Source organism: Strix aluco, chromosome 4 (genome assembly GCF_031877795.1).
Source record: "Strix aluco isolate bStrAlu1 chromosome 4, bStrAlu1.hap1, whole genome shotgun sequence".
Taxonomy (NCBI): domain Eukaryota; kingdom Metazoa; phylum Chordata; class Aves; order Strigiformes; family Strigidae; genus Strix; species Strix aluco.
This window is the reverse complement of record NC_133934.1, coordinates 129,011,955-129,032,485: the sequence shown is the minus strand read 5'-3', so window position 1 is coordinate 129,032,485 and position 20,531 is coordinate 129,011,955. Positions and strand designations below refer to the sequence as shown.

Here is a 20,531-nt window from a genome sequence, read left to right as displayed (position 1 = left end):
GCCCAGTTAAGTAGGCCTTGCTTCGTATTAACTGAATTATTAAATTCAAACTTACTACCTTCATAAAAAGGTTTGAAGAATAATGTTCTTCATTTCCTAATTAAGTTTTTCAGTTAATAAAAATCAGGCGAGATTTTTACTAATTGAAAAGGATTTGTTTCCCTTAAAGCACAGGATGCCTAAGATTAACTACTGCAATAAACTGAGATATGTACATTTTCCAGGATAGTGCTGTACTATTCCAAATTTTAAATCTTTTTTCAATTTTAATAGCTACTTACTTTATTTCATTGTTCAAATGCTTCTCCTTACCATTATATGAGCAATTATGCTCTAACAACTGAAGAGCTGAGACCTACTCAACTGGACTTTTGTATGATACACCACGAGTGGTTTACTGATGTCAGGAAAACTTCATCTCATGGTATATTCAAAAGTGAGTGGCACACGGGCTGAAGGACCCGCATTCTTCACCCCCACAAAAATGTGATCATTTTTGAAATGGTACCGGTGTATTCATGCAGTTCTCAGATTTTAAAAACTGAACATACGTAGAAGTGAAGTGGAACTTTTATTGGTTGTCATTTTCTTTATAAACATCATAATTTAAAGATAAAACCCACAAACTTCACATTCACCATGTGGTTCATCCAAGAGACTTTCCCTCTCGGGGCAGAACACCTCATTTGACTTTTTCTGTAATACAGTCGATGTGGTTTACATGATCACCCTTACATTTTGGTTCAAAAAACTGGGCTCTGCACCTCTCAAGAAAAAGTAGACTCCATGTCCAAAGACCTACCTCGGTAATTTGTTCCAAGAGTTACTTTCCCTGACAGTTAAAAAGGTGTGCTGGATTTCTAAGCTTTTTCAGATACTGCTTTTTTGCTGTGCACCTCTCTGCTGAATTCCAGAGTAATTTTGTACTCTATTCTCAGGTTATGAAAGTACCTGTATACCCCATCCTATTTTATCTAAACTGAACTCTATCTCACTGTAAAGCACTTTCTTGAAAACTTTAGCTTTGTGACTCTCTTCTTTAGTCCTTCCAGTATTTCAATGACCATTTAAAAAAAACCCCAACCTGACAAAATAATTGTTATTAATGTTCCAGTACAAGCCACACCAAATCCATGTGCAGTGTCTTCCCCTATTCCTACTCTAATATTCCTATTATACTCCAATATTCCTACTTTCTAGGTCAAGGGGTATCAACAGCACTTTTGCCACAATACTGAACAGTAAGCTTCTGTTCAGTTGCACATCTGTTTTGATACTTCATTCCTTCCCAGAGTCATTGCTTTGCAGAGACGTTTCCCATTCCAGATGTATAACAACACATTTGCCTGAAGAACACATTTTGTTTGAGTTAGTTCACTGTCCAGAGTCATGCAAGTCACTCATCTCGCAGATCTACGTCCAACTGCTATGATTTTTGGGTTGCCCTGGGCCTGAGACCAATGCCTACAAAAATCAAAACACCACTTTCTTTCAGAAAGCAATCCCAGAGAGTTACTTTTCAAATCCACATCCCTGCAGGATCGTAGCAATTAATTCCCACTCCAAAATAAGATTTTAGTTTTGTGCTTACCTGCTTGATATCGCTTCTGTGACAGGTAGAAAAACACACTTTAGCTTACCTACTAAAGAATGGGGGGAGAAGATCTCTGTCCAGAGCTTATTAAAAGGACATTTTATAACAACAAATTTATCAGAGATATCAGTCATGACCAAAAGTTTACTAAGAAAATAAAGCAATCAGTAATTTTAAGAAAACAAACAAAAAACCCCCCAACAAAACACTGTACCTCTGCAAGATCCTCAAAGCAGCTGCCAGCCAGAGGATGAGGACTACTTTCATCAGTCATTTCAACAGTATCCTCAATCAATCCTAAAAGCTTCACTGTCAACTCATGTATATCTGAAATGTTGCTAAATATCACATCGATATCCTGCAAACATAAAACATATCTTAGTAGTGTTTAGAATAATTTATTTTGCTTATGTAAATATTGGAGCATTTTCCATGAAGCCTGAACCAAGAGGTAAATGGAGAAGAGCCAACAAAAAGCTAGGAAGAAAGTTAAATTACGTGGTCTTCCCAGCCCTGCAGGCTTGCCTGGGCACATCCAGCCTTGCACAATTCTCACCCCAGCGAAAGCGAGAACACCATCCTTCCCAGGCTGGAGCAGCAGCAGTCCTGGTACAGGCTGTTCAGGGCTTTGGCCAGAAACGCCTGGCCCTTTCAGCCACAATTCACAGCTGTTATTTTCCCCTCTGCCGACTCTTGTCTCTCAGAACACACCAGGAGTTATTTAAAGCGGCTCCAAGGTCAGATCCTCTAAACCACAGGTAAAACTAAAGCAGTTACTTGGCTACTTTAGCAGAATACTACCCGGGTACAGAGGAGGAACTGGCAGCTTCCTTTTCCAAATTCTACTTTTAGAGTCTTCAAATCCCCACATTGCAAACTCACCCAACTAGGCAGCCCCTTCCAATGACCCGCATTCTTCCTCTGACCCCTCTGAAACACACTTCTCGGAAGCCCTCTCTGCCCCAACCCAACACTGCGGAGCTTGCTTGACCTCCTGCCAGAGCCAAGACCATGGCAAGCTCTTCGTGGGAACAAGCAATCTCAAAATTTCTCATACCCATTCCCGTATAACAAAAGAATATTCCTCAGCTCCAAAATATCACTCCCTTCTCCTCCCATCATTTTCGTTTGAATTCTGTCCCCACATTTGCACAATTCTCTGATACCCTATCAGCTACCGAGGAACCTCCACACCCAGCTGTAATGGGAATGTCTCCTGCTGCCTCTCTTTTTAACCTGCTGGTATCATCTAAAAATCCCAGTTCAGGTTCTGCTGCCCTTCTTCCTCCCACAGGAAGGATTCACTCATCTCTCATTATTACTTCTCTTACAAGAACTGCACTTCCTTTTTAGACCTCAGCATCCTGAAACCAGAATTTGCCACACATACAATTTCAATCCAATATTTCAATCACTTATCAAATAGAGATTCCCTTCACAGTCAGTCACACGCTAGAGAATCCAGAGCCAAGGGCTGTTTTACTTGTAGTTTCTGCAGATAGGGGCAGGTAGATACCTGTTAATTTTTGTGTTAAGCAAAACTAACTATTACCTCCATGACCAAAGGACTCCAGCTACTGCTGGCATCTGAGAGGGAATCATGTCCATTAAGCTTCGCTCTGAGAGCAGCACTCTTCATACTATTAATGGCAATTCCTCCATTTTATTTCATATACAGTCAACACTCATTATGCACTGACATACAATAAATCAAATTGAATTTTACCTCCAACGCAGTGAATGTAATATTGATACGTTATGGCTGCTAATGGAGCAACTAGCATTACACGTCAATAAGCTATTAAAGGACTTACATTAGGTGTGAACAACTTTCTGTTTGATAGGAAAGCTTCCCGAAATACTTTTATTATCAGATTCAACTCCCGCAGATATTGCCTTTCTTCTGCAATTTCGTTTCTCACTAGGTCATAGTAGTTGAGTTCCCCAGAAGAAGAGGGCTCGTCTTCACAGAGAGAAACCAAACCAATGTCATCCTGATCAAACATATCCATCAAAACCTAGCAAAGAAATTTTAAAAATTACATGCAAGCCTGATTTTTACACTTGGCTCAAGCTCAGCTATTTCAATGTGTTCAGAGAAATCCTTTGAGTTTTTAATACAATACTTTCTGTGATCACTTTCACAAGGGAGTAATATTTAAACTTTGGCAGCAGAAGGCTGGATCGGTTGCCAAAGCCATTTTCCCCTTTATAAGTTAGTACGACCTAGAAAACAAGTTACAATTCATGCAGAACCAACTTTGAAAACAAGGCATCTTGCATAAGCCTTTGACAAAACCCTCCTGATAAAGATAAAATTAAACAAAAATGTTTCTCATTTTTATGAGGATGAAAACTGAATGTCGTTTCTGTATCATAAAGAAGGAAAGAGCTGTCATGACAAAGCGACATCAGGAGGACAGTAACACAGCTGAGAAATAAAGGACAACATTTTCTGTCCTTGCATTGTTTTGTAAGTACTACTACTGTTCTAAAACTTAACAGGCTTAACTTAAACTTAAGTCTTTACTGTCACATGAACAAGGAGAGAAGCCTCTGCATTTGTGTAAAACCAGTCTCTCCCTCCTATCCTACTTTGGATATATTTTATAAAAAAAGAAAAAAAAAGAAAAAACACCTCTAGTATCTACCTTTCTATCTGTCCAAAAGACCGCTTTAATCTCAACTCCTTACCTTATCAGCGCACATTGATACTTTAATGTCCTGCTGGGAGATCTCAAAGTGTCGTATATTGAAAACATAGTTTCCAGCCAGCTTTAAAATGTCAGCTGAGATGTATTCTAAGACAGCCACAATATACAGAGAGACATGGTAATCTACTTTATAACCTAGGACCTCCTGTAAATCGAAAACAAGAGAAAAAAAACCCAACTATTTATTCCAGAAATTCCTTCGGAATGACAACTAACACATTGAGTTTTCTACTGAAAGTGATCTTGTCTGTGTTAATAATTTACAGTAATGTAATAGGCAGGGCAAAGGACATCAAATGGAAATTTGATCAGCTGCCTCAAAGGAAATGCTTCCAAATACTGTCTTGTGCTATTTTGCTATATACTGACAGATGAAAAGCTACAGAACTTTCAACAATCCTTCCTCTAAAAATGACAGTACTAAAAATAGGGTTCCTTCAACGAAGGGACTTCACTGGAACAACTCTTGTACTTAAATTTTAGTCTATGTCTGTGCTTACTGCAGGCCTCTGGCCTTAGTCTGGACTCTGCAGAAAAGAGCATGCTTCATTTTGAATTCCATGAAACTACAGACTGTATGTTCAACCTGTTACATACTGTGATCCATTTTAGTCCATCCTTTACATGTGGCTGAACAACTAAGCTATCTGCATCTTTGCATTACATATAACAATTAGAATTTTAAATAATTAAAAGTCTGAACAGAAAAAAACCCAGGATGATCATTGCATGTTCTTCTTGTGATATATGCTTCGTGTTCCAGAGCATACACCACATGGGCTCTTACTTGTGACAGCACCATCAGGAGTAAGTACAGGTAAGTTCATGCATTTGAACAAGGCAGTCTTGTTCTGATCGTATTTTGATGCATCTTCTAAAAATCAGATTCTCTGCCTATGTCCACACATTTCTAAACCAGACTTCAAAAAAGAAAGCCAGTGTTGTCTAGGAAGATCTTATTTAATGCTGTTTTCTATCCAAACATCTCTTCCCCTCTCATTAAGTCACAAACTGGGACATTGCATGTAACAACACAGTGATTACACCTGAAAAAGTGCTTTAATTTCTGCTTGTGCTTGAGTAATGTTTTCTCAACGCAGCTGGAAACTCTGGTGCAACAATGCCACCACTGGAGAAAAGCATTTTTTAAGCTATGAACTAAAAGCAAAATCAATAGAAAAAAGAAATGCCAAGAAAGAGCAGTGTTTGAATCAGCCCAAATCTACTGATTCAGCACTGATATAAAAGTGATTTAACACGGATCTAAAAATCAGAGTGCTCTTTTATCACTAAAAAAACCCTCTCCAGGGGCACAGTATACATGCACGCTTACCATGCGATGCTAAATCCTGAGGGTAAGCAAGGAGCTCTATACCTGTTATAAGTAACGTGACATCTAAGAACCGAGAGGGCCACTCTCCTCCTCAAACCCACCGACAAAGTCTGTATTTGGTCTCTTGTTACACCTTTGCAGATCTATTGATTTTAAAACCAAGGCATCAGTGACATTCAGCAGTAACTGAAAGGACACTGATACACATCTTAGTTGACAGTATACAAGGAACAGGATCTACTCGTTCTCTCTTCTTCTATTTTGGCTTCTGCAGCATTTTGAAACAAATAAAGGTGTCAAAACAGTGCTACTGAAGTAGGTAAGGTATTTGAGTTTGAGTTTTATTTATGTTAAAAACCAACTAGTCATATTTCAAAGTAGAGTAATACATTAACACATCGATGTCTACAACATGATGAATTTAGGGATCTACTTTTCTTACACGCTACAATATATTCATCCTGTTCTATGGTGACTCTTTACTCTTTCAGCCAGTATGAGAAACTTCCCTGATTTCACACAAATTAAAGAAATACTTAAAAGGTTATGCTGGAGGGCAATAATACAGCTGGGGGTGTGTGGTGGGCAGAAGCAGCAGCCATCAGGTTGTTGGTTTAAAGTACCTTTAATAAAGGATGTATTTTGTCCACAGGTAGCAGGAGAGGGTTTCTTCTTTTTCGTTTCTCTATAGCAGACTGCGCATCAGCGATCGCCCACTTGTCTATTGGATGAGGAAATGTCTTTTGAACGCGCTCCTGTCCAAACATAAAGAGTGCACTTAGATTAACCACAGTAATCAAAGAGAAGTTTAAAAAAAACAAAACAGCAAATTACTTCCCCTGTAGTATAGACAATTATCCTCCTCCTCAGTGTTTGCAACACATTTTCCTAACTGTTCTCTCCTCCTTACCCAACTCAGCTTCACTCTTTTCAGTAATCCCAAACAACCTCCCTTCCTGAAGCACCAAGAACTCCTTCAAATCTCCTAAAACAACTCCTGCTCTGTGATCTTTACCTCACAAGAGCAGCAAGAAACCTCAGCTGAGACCAGGAGCCCAAAATATAAACAACATCAGGAAGTACTAAGCAGTTTACAGTCTAAATGTAAAAAACAAGTCAGTATTGTTCCTGTTTTGTAGAAGAGCGTAACCTGCCCTACATCAGATCAAGTTTATGTCAGAAATGAGAAAGAAGTGCATGATCTAACCAGGAGAAGGGCTGTGATTCATGAAGAAGGCTGGCTATAACACTACGGACTCCTCAGGCCCGCACAGGAGCATCTTCCCCGCTGCACTGCCAGTCACAGTAGCTACGGTTTACAACCCCCACTACCATGGTAAACTGTAGGCAATTTCAGGTTACTTTTATAAAAATTCACATTTCAACAGCTGCTATAGGAACAGCCGAGATGAGCCCCACACCAGAACAAACTGCTTTTGGGGAGCAGTCCCACGTTTCAGCAGCCCCCAGTTACATATGTGGCAAGACCCCAGCCCCGCTTCCCATGAAGCGATCCCGGCTTCCTGCCACAGCCCCTGGGAGTTCGGGAATTAAATGCTGAAAGAAGGAGTCTAGACTGAACGCTGAGGACAGCTTCAGAGACTTTGGAAAAACAGGTTTTTTAGGGTTGGACAGCTCAGGGGGGAGAAAAGGCCCACGACCATGCCCGTACTCCAGCTGGCGCTGCCCAGCAGGCCCAGTGCGGTGCCGGACACAACCTCTGTGCTGGACCCATGACCTGGCCACAATGAGGCCTGCATGGGTGGTAGCTCTTAGAGGAGAGATTTTATAGATGAGCTGAAAAAAAAGGTGAAATCTATACAGCCCTTTGATTAAAAGATTTTGGCATATACTCTGAAATTTAACAGGAGGCCTGAGCTCTTCTTAGAGGCAGCTTTTAAATATTTGCATGTGGCCATTTAACACTCAACTTTCTGCGTCAGCTGTCTGTGCCAGGTAAACACCCGGTGACCTTTCCTCTTGGACAGCAGCCGAAAGCTCTGCACTGCTTAACCAAAATGAACTTTCTGTGAGATTCTACCAGGAGATCACCCGCAAAACAGACGTCGTAATGGAGACCTTGAACTCAACAGTGCGCTTCATGAGTAACGCACGCCTTTTGTGCTCGGACTGTACTGGTTCCCAGGGTTTTCTTGGGAAGAATTTGAAGGGCTTTTCCTATTTATAAAACCTTTATAATTTGAGATTTTAGACCTTGATCTTGCAAATACTTAAGGATAACATTATGTGCAAATAGCTCCATTAACTCCAGGCTGTTATGTAAATATCTGCACGATAAACTTCAAGAGATCACAGCTCTCATGTTTTCTCTGAACAGCTAAAAACAGCTGAGGAGCAGAGCCAAAAGCCTTCATTCCTGGATCTCGGATGCCTGCTGGCAGCGCAATCTCACCAACAACCCATAACACACATCTGAATTCTACTGTCCCTGCTCTGGAAGAGTCTGAACTTACTGACCTACAGAACAATAACGTTTGAGGAACCGATTACCACTATTTAGACCTAGCCCTGTGTTTTTAAATAAAGTAACTGTTATACTGCCAAGTGCAACAATGTTTTATTATTCACAGCTTTAAAATGCCAGGTACATTTCAAATACAATATACAGGATTTAGTGTTTGCTGTGATATTCATAACCACGATTCAGGGAGTTGTCAGTTATCTCAGCAGGATGTCTGTATTGTGTGCAGTTTCGCACACAGTAATTTGTGGAGCATACACATACCCAATGAAAATTTTTAATTCATATGTACACAGGGTGATTTTATCATCTCATGACTCAGGCAGAAAAGCACAGAGCTGGCGTGTAGAACAATCAGTGCTATCTCAAAAACTGTCCTGTGTGCTGAAGGGTTCAATCAGCTGGGAACTGGAGAAAGAACATGGAGTTCTCGGCTCCACAGCTAAAGTTCAAATCCAGATTCAAGGTAGTAACAATCCTGAGAGCTATTAAGGGACTATTAAGTTTTGCTTTTATTTAGTCATACTATAGTCTTTATGCATCAGTATTACAAAATACATTAATCATAAACCAAAATTAATAATTAATCAATGTTGAGTAAAGGGTGATTGCTGTCTCTAACAAGAATCTAAAACAGGCAATTATTTTGTAAATTTATTTATTTTTTTTAATTTCCATGACACACATATGAAATATTAGATAAGAACTTCATTTTGGTTTAGGCTGAAAATCCTAGACAGAGATTGATGTAAAATTAATATTCTACAAAGCTATAATGGGTCACAGCTACACGAAAGCACTTTCTCCCTCTAGACTCTATAGTGAAGCGCACTGCATTAAAGCCCTCATTTTGTAACCGATGACACAAAAGCAGACAGCTGCAATAATACAAGAGCCTCAGTGAGTTCAATAAAGTTCCAGGAACATACAACTCTATTCCCTCAGCTGCACAATCCAGGCCTAACAACAGTAACCTTTCATTCCAATATTTACTTTTTTTCCCTGCATATTTATGTCAAAGAGTAGGAAAACTTGCAACATCCTTACATTCTTAAGTCCAAGGTGTATCTGAGCAGCAGAAAACAAAGTATTCTGCATTTATAAAAATAATGCTGAAAGAAGAAATTCCCACCATTTCTATTCTGAGGCCCTGTATAGGAAAATGAGTTTCCAATTAAGCTTGCTCTGAGAAACCGGAATACCATATAATCTCTTAGCATTGTCAGGCTCTGCTCTTCAGATTCACCTTGCTTTAACTTCAACCTGCACTGCTCAAAATCTCTTTGTTCATCTCAGCGATTCTGCAAGCAAGCACTTGGTTTTCCAGTATCTAGCCTTACCTCTACATCTTGGACAGTCCGTGGCTGAGCAATGCATAGTTTGTTTAGCAGCTGAAGTATCAACTCTTCAATGTAATAGAGGGAATCTTCTTTTGCTGAAAGGTTTGGGTGAACCTGTTGCTGAACCTGTCCAAAAGAATTAAAAGAATTAGGTTTTTTTTCCCATTTAAAGCTGTACAGAATCAGGAAAAGGCAGAGTATTTCTGTACTGTGTGCAAATTTGCACCCTTCCAGTAATTTCCCACAAATTTTCCTATGTAGTTACGATGGCAATTCTTACTCCTGCAAAGTTGGCATCTCTATTCAATTAAAAACTAAGTGTTTAGCCTTTATGGCTGGGAAGAAATTTCAAGCCAAAGCAGATTTCTGCCAATGATGCAGTGAAAACAATCACTGTTGGTAATTCTGCAGTTATTCATCCACAGAATGAGTAACACACAGTTATGTTACTAACGCTACTAATGAGTACTGAGCGACTGTGAGCAGAGAAGGAGCACAGACCCACCAGAGGAAAAGACTTAATAAGCAAGGACATCAGGATAAAAGAACTAACCAGTCTGGCAGAGAACTGAATTAATGCGCTGTCAAAACCTGTGGCAATAAAAATCCACGGCCATGACACAGGGGAAGGGCAGGAACAACTCTTTGAGATGCCTCAGAACTGAAAACTAACTAGAACATGAAAAGCTGTCTGAGGCATGAGAAAGAGAGATGTGGAATACTTACAACAGAGAGGGAGACCTAAGGAAAAGCATGAGTCAAAATTCAGGAGTGTCAAGACTAGGAAACGCGCTGTGAGAAAAGCTGACTTCCACCTCCCTCTAACGCAAGGCAGGATCACGCCTTTTATCTTGTTTCACAGAGATTAATCACAGCTTTTGTTTCCAAGGCTAAGCTAGCCCGGACAACCTGAAACAGGCAACCTCAGCATGTGCCCACACAAGCTAAAGGGCCACAACTAATTTGCCCTGGTCCAATGTGGCTATTTTCATACTAAAAATCCCCCCAAACCAAACAACCACCCCACCTTAAAAAAAAAAAAAGAGTTAAGTCTATATACTCAGTTTTTCCCTGGCAACCTCTCAATCAGGAAAGCACTAACTAGATCTTCAACTATAGCCAAAAGATTCACAAGTAGTACGAGCCAGGGAAATTCCCTACTCTCCCCATACAAATTATATGTTAATCACCTCAAAAAGGTAATCTTAGATACTTACATTGGCCTTCTGTACGTGGTTTCAAACAAAAGACAAATGGATGAGTAGTTTCTCGAGGGAAGACAATAACATCTTTGGGTCAAATTCTGACCCTCTGAAATACCAGCAGTTCTCCCTCCAAAGACAACGGGTGAGTCCGCAAACACCGGGGGGCTTCCTCTGAATTAAGTAACTAATAATTTCATAGCAATACCTTGGGGGCACTCAATTTGCAGCCCTGCAGGCTTTTATAAGTCGTGCAAAAACAAGCCCAACGAGGAAGTAAGGTGTCTGGCTGGCTTCCTTCCCCACCAGCCGCAGAGGAAGGTGGGCAGAGGTGCCCAGGAGCCAGAGCCACCACAAGGAACTGCTGCTCCACCTCCTGCTGCCCCATAGCGTGACAGAAATGGGGGAACAAGGCTGCGCTTTGCCCCCCCCACCTCCACATGAGGAGAGAGGAAGAGCCATGACGACCAACAGGTAGGGAGAAAAAGTGAAGATCCATGGAAGGGACCACTAGAAGGGGCTGCTGCTGTGTATGTTCAACATCCTAGAAGCAGAGGTGATGACTTGGATGGAGAAGTCTACCAACGCACTGCTCAAAGACCCCCCCGTCTTTGTCACAGACAGGGACTACACAGACCAACAAATGGGAATCCAAATGTCTCAGGGGAGCAGGAGGGGGGACACACGCTGAAAATGTGAAAATATACACTGGTGCTGACTGGTTTGGAGTTGATAATTAAGGTGGTGGTGAAGAGAGACCGGGGGCTCCTATGAGATCCCCAGGGAGAGACACCCTCTCAGGCAACAACACCCATTTCCAGTGCTTAATTCTGCACTGGCACCCTTCCTCGAAAAGCACAGGTGAAGAAACACCTTAATAAAGCTGTTGTACACTAAGAGAGAAGGGAATACACATTCTGCTTCTAATCCAGCTGTCCAGTTTTGTTCTTGAGTTTTTGTATAGCCCTGTGTCATTTAGTTTTCTGCACCTCACATCTCTGCTTCATATAACACAGCTGACACGTATACAAGATCGTGTACTACTGAACAAAACAACAACAAAAAACCCTCAAGAAAACCAAAACCACTCCTTGAAAACACTTACTTAAGACTGCAGGTTTTCAACAATAGTCAGTGCATTTCACGTTCTTCCTGAACGTGAGAGTTTAATTCACAAAACAATGGAAAACCAGGAAGCGTCGAGTTAAGGTCCCGCTACGTATCTCTTCTACGAGTGCTACTACAGCAAAAGCACTAGCTAGCTAACTAGGAAATAAGATGAAATTATATTTTCCTCCCAATGAACCCCTAATGGTGCTCTGCAGAAATGACAAGGAGCTGTAAGATCAGAAAGGGAAGCGGTGCTCCCTTTGAGACAAGATGGGGAACTCCTGTTTACTGTATCGGATCACAGCCGTTCACTCGCTCACTTTAAACACAGACATCACTGCCACAAAGAAAATTACTTCACTTGTTAACTAACTTCAGTTCACAGGTCTAAACAGCTCATGCCATACCCTCCTCAGCTTTCTCAAGAGCACGTGGCTGTCTAACAAGGTTGAGGGCAAGCTGAGGAGCACGCAGCCCTCTTCAAACACTGGCAGAGAATCTCAGCTTCACACAATGAACATAAACATAAGCACTGGGGTCAATTTTGCTTCGAAAGAAGCAAAACCGACAACAAAGCCCAACACTTCTTGGTTGAGACAACTCTTCCCAGAGGATTTAGAAATCGGCTTCCATTTGAAATGATGCTGCCTGCAGCACTGCAGAAAGGTCCCAGAGGTACCTCATGCACAGCTTAGTTTTAAGAGAAGGTATTTTGACATAAGTGCCGTTACCGAGAAAAAACAATTTCATAGCTAGACACTGTTTCTCACAGCAAAAAGACAGTTATAAAAGCTGCGCACGGGCTGATCAAATCAGATGCTGCCGTATCAAGGACAGAATACTTACTCTTTACAGTACTCACCTAAACCCTGACTGAAAGGACTGGAAAAGCAAGGACAGACTGATAAAACACTGGATGTACAGAAAAAAAAGCAGGAGGAATTACTGAGGACATGTTTCTTACAGAAGGTACATTCACCTATTTCAGGTTCAGACTGAAATATTTGAGCACAGTTGTATCAGCTGGCGTGGAATAACCGTAACTAACACAGGGCTAAATTTTGATCTGACTTGTAACTACTCCTTTAAGGGTTAAAACACTTAAATCCACAACATGTCGCACTAAACAGCAAGAGCTCCACTGCAAGAACTCTGAGCAGAAGGTATCAGAGAAACCAGATTTTTTTAACCTATTTTATCTCCAAAACCACCCAAGCGGAGTCCCTTGAGTTGAGGGAGATTTAAGATTAGCAGGACTAACTATTTTTTTACTGCCATTCACATAAGATTATCCCTTCAGGAGCCGTTCCAAGGAACAGAAATGAACTAACAGGTATGAATCCCATAAGCATGGCATTTAATTATAGCCTCAAGGCCCTTCTGAGGGACGTGCTTTTATTTCACATGGGAGTTCCTAAGCTGCTCCTTCCCTTGCTCCTCTTTACTTCTCCCTGTTCTTCCACCCCTCCAACATTTGATGAACATCTAGCGGCAGCTTCACAGGGGCCTCTCCTTCCTATGGCTGCAGCCTTCAGCAGATTTGGCAGGGTTCTCCAAGAGCTCGACTGCTTAAGAGGAGACTGAAAAACCCCTTCAAGGTAAATTGAGACCATCCCCCTAGTTCCTTCAGAGAGGCAGGTCCTGCACCAGCCACAAAAGCTTCTAGAGAAAACAGGCGGCTGCAGAGATGAAGTCAAGCTCAAAATTTCTTCTCAGCAAGCGGTTAATAGTCCTTACAGGCCCCTGGGAAGAAGTCTGTTAAGACGAGATGAGGATGAAAACTTTTCAAGAACATAAACAGTATTAGGACTAGAAACAAACTGATCTTATTTTTTGGAACTAATATAAGGGCAAGCTTAATTTTGAACCACAGGAGATCTGGCATGAAGTCTAATAATATCTGGACTTGGGGAAATTCAGAAGTCATGAGTATAAAAGGAATGGCCAAAGGGCCAACAAAAAGCTAAGGAAAAAAATCACTAGAGTCAAAACTGCAAGTAACTTCTTTCTAGCCTGTTCTAATGAGACAAACCAGCAATCTGGCTATACTGCCTAAATATATTTTTACATAATACATGTATTTTGGTAGTAAAAACACATTCAGAAAGCTCTAGTTGTTCCATGGTAAGCACATGTGCAAAACAAGAGATTGTTCATTAAAAAACAAAACAAAAACAAACAAACCCCACAACCAACAGAAAAACCCCAAACCCATGACACACACAGTCTCCAGACAGCATATACCATCACAAACATATAAACTCATATTCCTGAAAGACTTGACAATATCCCATTTCTCTACTTACCTTCAAAACAACATTTTCAGAAAACAGAATTGCAATATTACTTGAGATTTCAGAACAAGAAGTTTCCAGTTTAAAAAATGCCACCACAAAATCTGCTAGCATGATAATAGAATATTTCTAGGCTTACTTTGCTAACAGGATAGCTTAATAAATTGCATGTTGAATTTGTAAGCTGTTTGTAACAGAAACTACCCATTCTCCCTTTCCCACAGAGACTGATTTCAACTTGGAAAGGATTTATATTTTACTTGCCTTGTAAAAATACAGCTATAGGACATCAGCGGACAAATAAATCTGTGCAAGGCTGTTTGTTTACTTGAGGAACAAAGCATATAAATTTGGGAGCAAGAAAAATAATTAGAACATAGAAGTTAAATATTTACTATCACGGGCTGGTTACAGTCCTGCCAACACTTGTCAGTATTTCCATACACTGTGTTCAAGGTGATGAAAATACATCACTGGCAAAGAAAGCAGCAGCAGGCTTGCCCCGTACCAAGATACTGAAAACCATGAAGAAGAAAAAAATTAATCTGACAAATGTCTGGTTGTACGTTGGGTTTTTATTCCTTCTTACCTTTTCTAAAGATAACACTACCCATTAGAAACAAAAAATATCTGCTCCGAAGGCATTTTTAATCCCTCATCTGGATGATGCTCCAGGGGAAGAGGGAAACCTGATGTAGCAACTTAAAGGCCTGTGATGCTCTTATTCAGTGAAAGATGACAGCATTGATATTCCCAATTTTCAAGTATAATTACAGCATAATTCTTTAGAAAGAACCACAAAGATTTAGATACTTAAAGAGATATCCCAAATAAAAAGGCACTGTCAACTTATTTTTAAAAATAACTGCACTAATTTCTAACTTTATTTCCAGTACAGCAACTTCTGGATGGCCTGTCCTTTTTAAATGAATAAATGATCACAGAGGAACAGTATGAAGTCACCTCTTAAGCAAAATGGAACTTCACAATTTACCTACATACAGCACTTTAGCTTTTCACTGCAATTCTAAACATTTTGATGCATGGTTGGCAAAATAAAGTATTCTCATAACACAGTAACTGAGCTGTGAAAAGCATCTCAGGTGCAGATCATCCGTCAGCTGGTCTGACCTCAGAAACACCGATCGCTGACCGTGTACAGGGGTGATCAAACAGTCATTTTACACCCCCATTTTAGTGTAAATATCATTTTTTTCCATCTTTAGCTATTTAACTACTATTCTCCTCTAGTATATTCTAGTTGAGGGGAGGGGGAATTAAAGGAGATTGGCAATGGGTGGTGCAGACAGGGATCTGCATTCTGAAACAGCATCGAAGACAGTCCGAAGATCTACTGGCAAGTCTGCTTGGCGCAGACAGAAAAAACACATCGATAACGGACACAAATGCTGCTGAGCTGATGCACAGTTGGTCGATAAATCGCAAACCAAACGCAGACCACCATCCCTCCCAGCATTTTCTGCAATCAGCTGTAGCATGTAACGCACCTCGATGGCACATGGTGGAAGGGACTGGTGGACTGATTGCAGGCTTCTGCTAATTACTGCACTGAGGGGGTTCCTCAGAGCCGCCCGGCGGCGATTTCTCCTGCTGGCATTTCCTCACCATGCCTCTCTTCTGCAGTATCTACTCTCACCTACATTTCATATTTTGTTTCTCCAACATCTTCACAGTCTCTGCTTTTCTACACAAACAAACAAAATGTCCTTTCTCCAGTTAATTGCTTCCTTTTATACAGAGTCAAGGAGAAACTCAAATGTGTGTATGTTCACAGGTACACAAACACCTATATTTTAATCTTAAAAATGGATGGAAAATTAAGTATTATGATTTTATCCATCCATATAAAATGCCCTGTTTAAATTGAGATAAACCCTGAATGAGCTAGGCACAGCCTTTGCCCTGCGATATAGAAGGAAAACACCATGGCTGGTGGAGAGATCGCTGTGCACACGTCTTATTTTAACACTAACAGCTTCTAATTCTTCCCCAACTCTTTAACACGTCACTTCGCAAAGCTGAGAGCTGCTCTGGGCTCTGAACCCAGCACCCACAGGCTCCCTCGCCCCACTTCAGCCTACCTGAGCGAGCAGCGGTTCTTGGAAAGGTGCGATGTCAGAAGTATTCAAACAGGCCAGTAATTTTTCAATTAAGTCTTCAGAAGATTTAGAAATAAAAATTAATTCATGAGTGACACAGGCCAGCAGAGCAAGTTTTGAGATTATATTTTAAGTGAACAGACGTGGAGATACAATAAGAATAAACGACAAAAAGCAAAGATACATACTACTTGAAAGAAAGAAAAAGGCCAAACCTTAAATTTGGAGACAGTGAAGACTGTCGGAGTCATTTCTTTGTGAACCAGATGGTCATTGAAATGACATTAAAAAATTAGGGAGCGTAAAAAGGCCATAAATATGGGAAAGAAAGATGTCCTCAGCACATTTTTTCATGACTCAAGGAATGGTAGCACACCACTCATCTGAAAAGCCTGGCAGAAAGGGAATTGGGGAAGTAATTATAAAAGCAAATAACAGACTCAACAGCTTCTCGGGAGGAGATCAGATAACGCTTGTACTGTGCAAAGAGGGAAAGAGAGGTGAAAAAGCAGGGAGAGCAGGAGAGGTGGTGGAGAGGAGACAAAGAAATCCTGCCAGAGGTGAGGTGGTTCGGGTGGGAGAAGATGATGTGTGAAATGGGATGAGAAAATGAGAGAAGCCCACAGTGCCCAGCTCAGGTGGCACGCACAGAGGCACGACAACCACACCGAGGGGGATAAAGGCCCAAGAGCGAGGTGAATCGGCTCAGTTTGTTTTTTCTCCTTGTGACTAGTTACGCTGGCAAGCCTTTAAGCCAACGCAAATGCTAATTTCCATGTTCCCTTTTCACCACACAGGTAGGAAGTGTTTCTTCTGCTACTGCTGCCAAATGAAATTACACCGTTCCTACTCCTTTTAAACACCTCAGATCTAAAAACTACCTTCATTTCACGCCAGTGGCTGAGAAAGCTCTATTACCACTTGCCAACTGCAGGTTCCACTGACAGTACTTAAGTTAAACAGTGTAAAAAAAAGGGGGGGGGGGGGGATGAAAAAATTAGGATTTAAGTAAGAGGACCAGTCCCCTTTGGTCCCAAATTTTATTTATGACAGTGAATATTTATGCAAGAACAAAAAAAGCCAGCCTACGTACTGGTCTAAAGCAAGTCCCCTTTAGTAAGGGACTAAACCCGACCTGTAACAATACCCAACCTGGGAATAAAAAAGGTCTGGAGGAATTAGTCTACTGTTTACAGAAGGCTTGGTTGCATCCACTTCCCAGGGACTTGCTGTTCCCTTCCACACTTCCAAGCCACCTCTCAATTTGAGCACTGTGTTGTGAGGCAACAACCGGATCTGTGCTTCAAATTTGTCTGGATCTACCTATTTCACAGGTAATTAAGTATCACCAGCACTTCCCTTATTTCCCATTCTCCCAACCCAGCCATTCGTGTTTGCAGCGACCGCAGATCTGCAAAGGTCTTCAGAGCTCAAATAAGTGTATTTAGTCGAAGCTAAATGACCTAATAGATTTCAAAAATTAAATATAACTATTTTAAAACATCACAACAAGCAACTTTACAGTTGAAGTTACAATGCTTTCAGTAGTAATGCATGCTAATGAAATTAGAATGCATTAAATAATAATCCATTATAATGACACTGTAATGCACTAAATTCTAACCCAAGGGGGCCTGATCCTGCAATGGAAAACGTGCAGGCAAACTGTCCCTGACAGAGCGATGAAGAAAATGGGGCAGCCCCTCCACATACCCTGTTAATTACCCAAACCCTAACCACGCAAGGGCTGTGTCATTACACATTAACTCCCGTCCGTTTTAAAATACAGAGAAGCACTGAATTAACGTAAACGTCAAAAATGTCCTCAAAACGGTCTTTTATATTTCTGTATGCAACATTTGCTAAGAATAAACCCTTTAGTCATGCTCTAGAAATTTGATGAGTAGTCCGGAGCAATAGGGGAATTGTTTTAGAAAATGCAAATAGTGTACAGTGCTATGATTACACCGACATGTGTAGCGCCTGCAGAAATGGGAGTATTAACTGTTTGATGGTCTCTATTTGCAGATAATGGCAAAAATCAAAATAATACCTATGAGATGCTTGTGAATTTAATTTAGAAAAATCAAAGAACAAAGCAACTGTATACACAGCTCCTGTTTACAGAAATATATTTTTAATTTGCCGGTGGATTTGTAAGAGCACACACAAATGATAATGCACACTAAGAACACGCAGGAATATTTTAGGGCAAATAAATTCATATATAGTTATGTCCAACAACACATTATGCATTATTTTCAAAAATATACACTAGTTCTATGGAGTCACCTATTTCATTTTGAAAACCTGTTCCAAATAATTGGGATAGAGGTTCATTCCAGGTAGCAAGGAAAGATGTTTGGCATTCATGATGCTTTCAGTTACAATTCTAAAAAAGCTTTCATACAATGCCTACCCAGTACATTAAAACTGGGACCTTCAGGGGGTTGCTGGGAGTTCCACACTCAGCTGCTACCACCGAGATTCATGCATGATCTTCTTAGGCTCCCCTCTAATGCCAGTCTAAGATTAATAGATATGACATCAAAGGATTGCTATCAACCTGCAGAATCAATTCAGTTCTGGACAGTTTCATCTGGAAGAAAGTTGCCAGTCAGCAAGAACAAGCTTTGGCACGGGATCTGTGCTAGGAAGCCTGGTTACAAAATTCAAACGCCAGCTTTAGAAACAGATTTCATAATTTGACATCTTTCCCCACAAAGGCAATTGGGCCAGGAACAGCTCAAAACCAACCAAACCAAAACAAACCCAAACAAACACCTGGAGAAATGGAAAAAGGGGGAAGAGAACAAACTCCCCAACACCACCTTCCCCTCCAGCACCCACCCGCCCGCCGCAGGAGAAAATCCCCCTTCGCGGAGGGTCCTGGTTTCATCAGAGAAGGATCTGGCCAGACGTGGAGAGGGGGAGCAGAAAAGCCCCTCGCTCACAGCCCTCCAGGACAGCACTGCCCCGTCGAGCACCAGCTTTCATGACGCTGCCAGTATCAACATCCCAAGGATTCAAACGCAACCAGCCGCGCCAGCGGGGCGTTTGAAATGCATGTGATTTCTGCTGGAACGGCCGCCTGCGTGCTTTGAGAATTATTCAAAGAGACATTGTGATCCTTTAATAAAGTCAGCTCCCAGATTTAAAGCCTTTATAAAGCTTAGACTGTTTGAAGTGATTTACTTGCTACAAACAGCAGTTCAAGTAACTATAACCTCAGCGACTAGATAAAAGTAGTTTTCTTCTGATTTACTTTGACAGGACTTTTATAACGAGTTTCATTATACTCACTTCCTACTTTGGTTTCCAGCACAGCAACAGAAGAAAGTTAAATGTTTTAGAGTAAGGACACACTTGTAAATCTAACAGCTGGAAGAGAGGCAATACATGAAACTGCTTTAAAATATTTTCAACTTACTAGATTCCAAGGTGCCAGTGGGTATGGCGATATAAATATATAAACAAAATTATTTTAAAAAAATCTGGTGTGTGATGTCTTGCTGTTTAGCTTTGTTTATTTCCTAAAAAGACTCACACTGGTAGGTACCATCTAGCACCCTCTATTCATCTTAAAGATGTATGACCACTTAAATGCATAAAGAATATTGTTCAAAACACAGATTCTCATCTTTTTTTCACATTTTAAATTAAGAACTGATATATTTTACCATTTTCTCCCCCACTCATGATTTCTTAAGTGTCAACTGCAGAGAATTAAAGTAAATGGAAGGGTTTAAAAGTGCTTTGATACAAAGAAGTGACCTTAAACTTGCTGAATGCATAATGAAAGAGACTGGAGCTCTTCAAAGCACTTTATGGACTTAAAGTTCAAGAAGTGAGGAAATACCATCTGTTATTAGTGACCTGTACCGGCTCGTTATATCCAGCTCCACATCTTTCTCTATTTCAGAATTAAGATTACTCACACCTTAACACACACAAGGAAAATCAAAAACTTTCCTCTTTTTCTACTACCATCTTCTCTTCTTCAAGAAGCGTTCATTAAAAGGAAAAGCTTTCAAGAATGGGAAACAGAATACTATCTCTGCACTTGCAGCGTAGGCTACTGTATGAAAACCCAGTTTAGAAGTTCAGAAAACTCTATTCCAGGCATTTAACTAAAAAGTTTCTGAAGCTCAGACTTACCTTTAAATTTTCACCTCAAAAGCAACCTGCTTGGAAAGACCGTGTCAAAGCTGGCCGACAAGTGGACTTTTAAACCTCTTCAGAACAAAGAGGTTTAAAACTATTAGAACTATTTGAAAACTGTGACAACTTTTTATAAATTCTGAAACTAACACAAAATCTGATGCTTTGGTGCACGCTTTGG

General features: G+C 40.7%; 1 protein-coding gene across 1 annotated transcript in view; it reads right to left on the bottom strand.

The window, feature by feature from the left end:
- SOS2 (SOS Ras/Rho guanine nucleotide exchange factor 2) overlaps positions 1–20,531 on the bottom strand; it is a 54,752-nt gene that overhangs the window by 31,854 nt on the left and 2,367 nt on the right. Inside the window, exons 2-6 of the mRNA XM_074821177.1 lie at positions 9,464–9,589; positions 6,265–6,396; positions 4,289–4,453; positions 3,409–3,612; positions 1,809–1,952 (exon numbers count right to left, since the gene is read on the bottom strand). Coding sequence (XP_074677278.1) covers positions 1,809–1,952; positions 3,409–3,612; positions 4,289–4,453; positions 6,265–6,396; positions 9,464–9,589 — 771 coding nt within the window. The remainder of the gene's footprint in view (positions 1–1,808; positions 1,953–3,408; positions 3,613–4,288; positions 4,454–6,264; positions 6,397–9,463; positions 9,590–20,531) is intronic.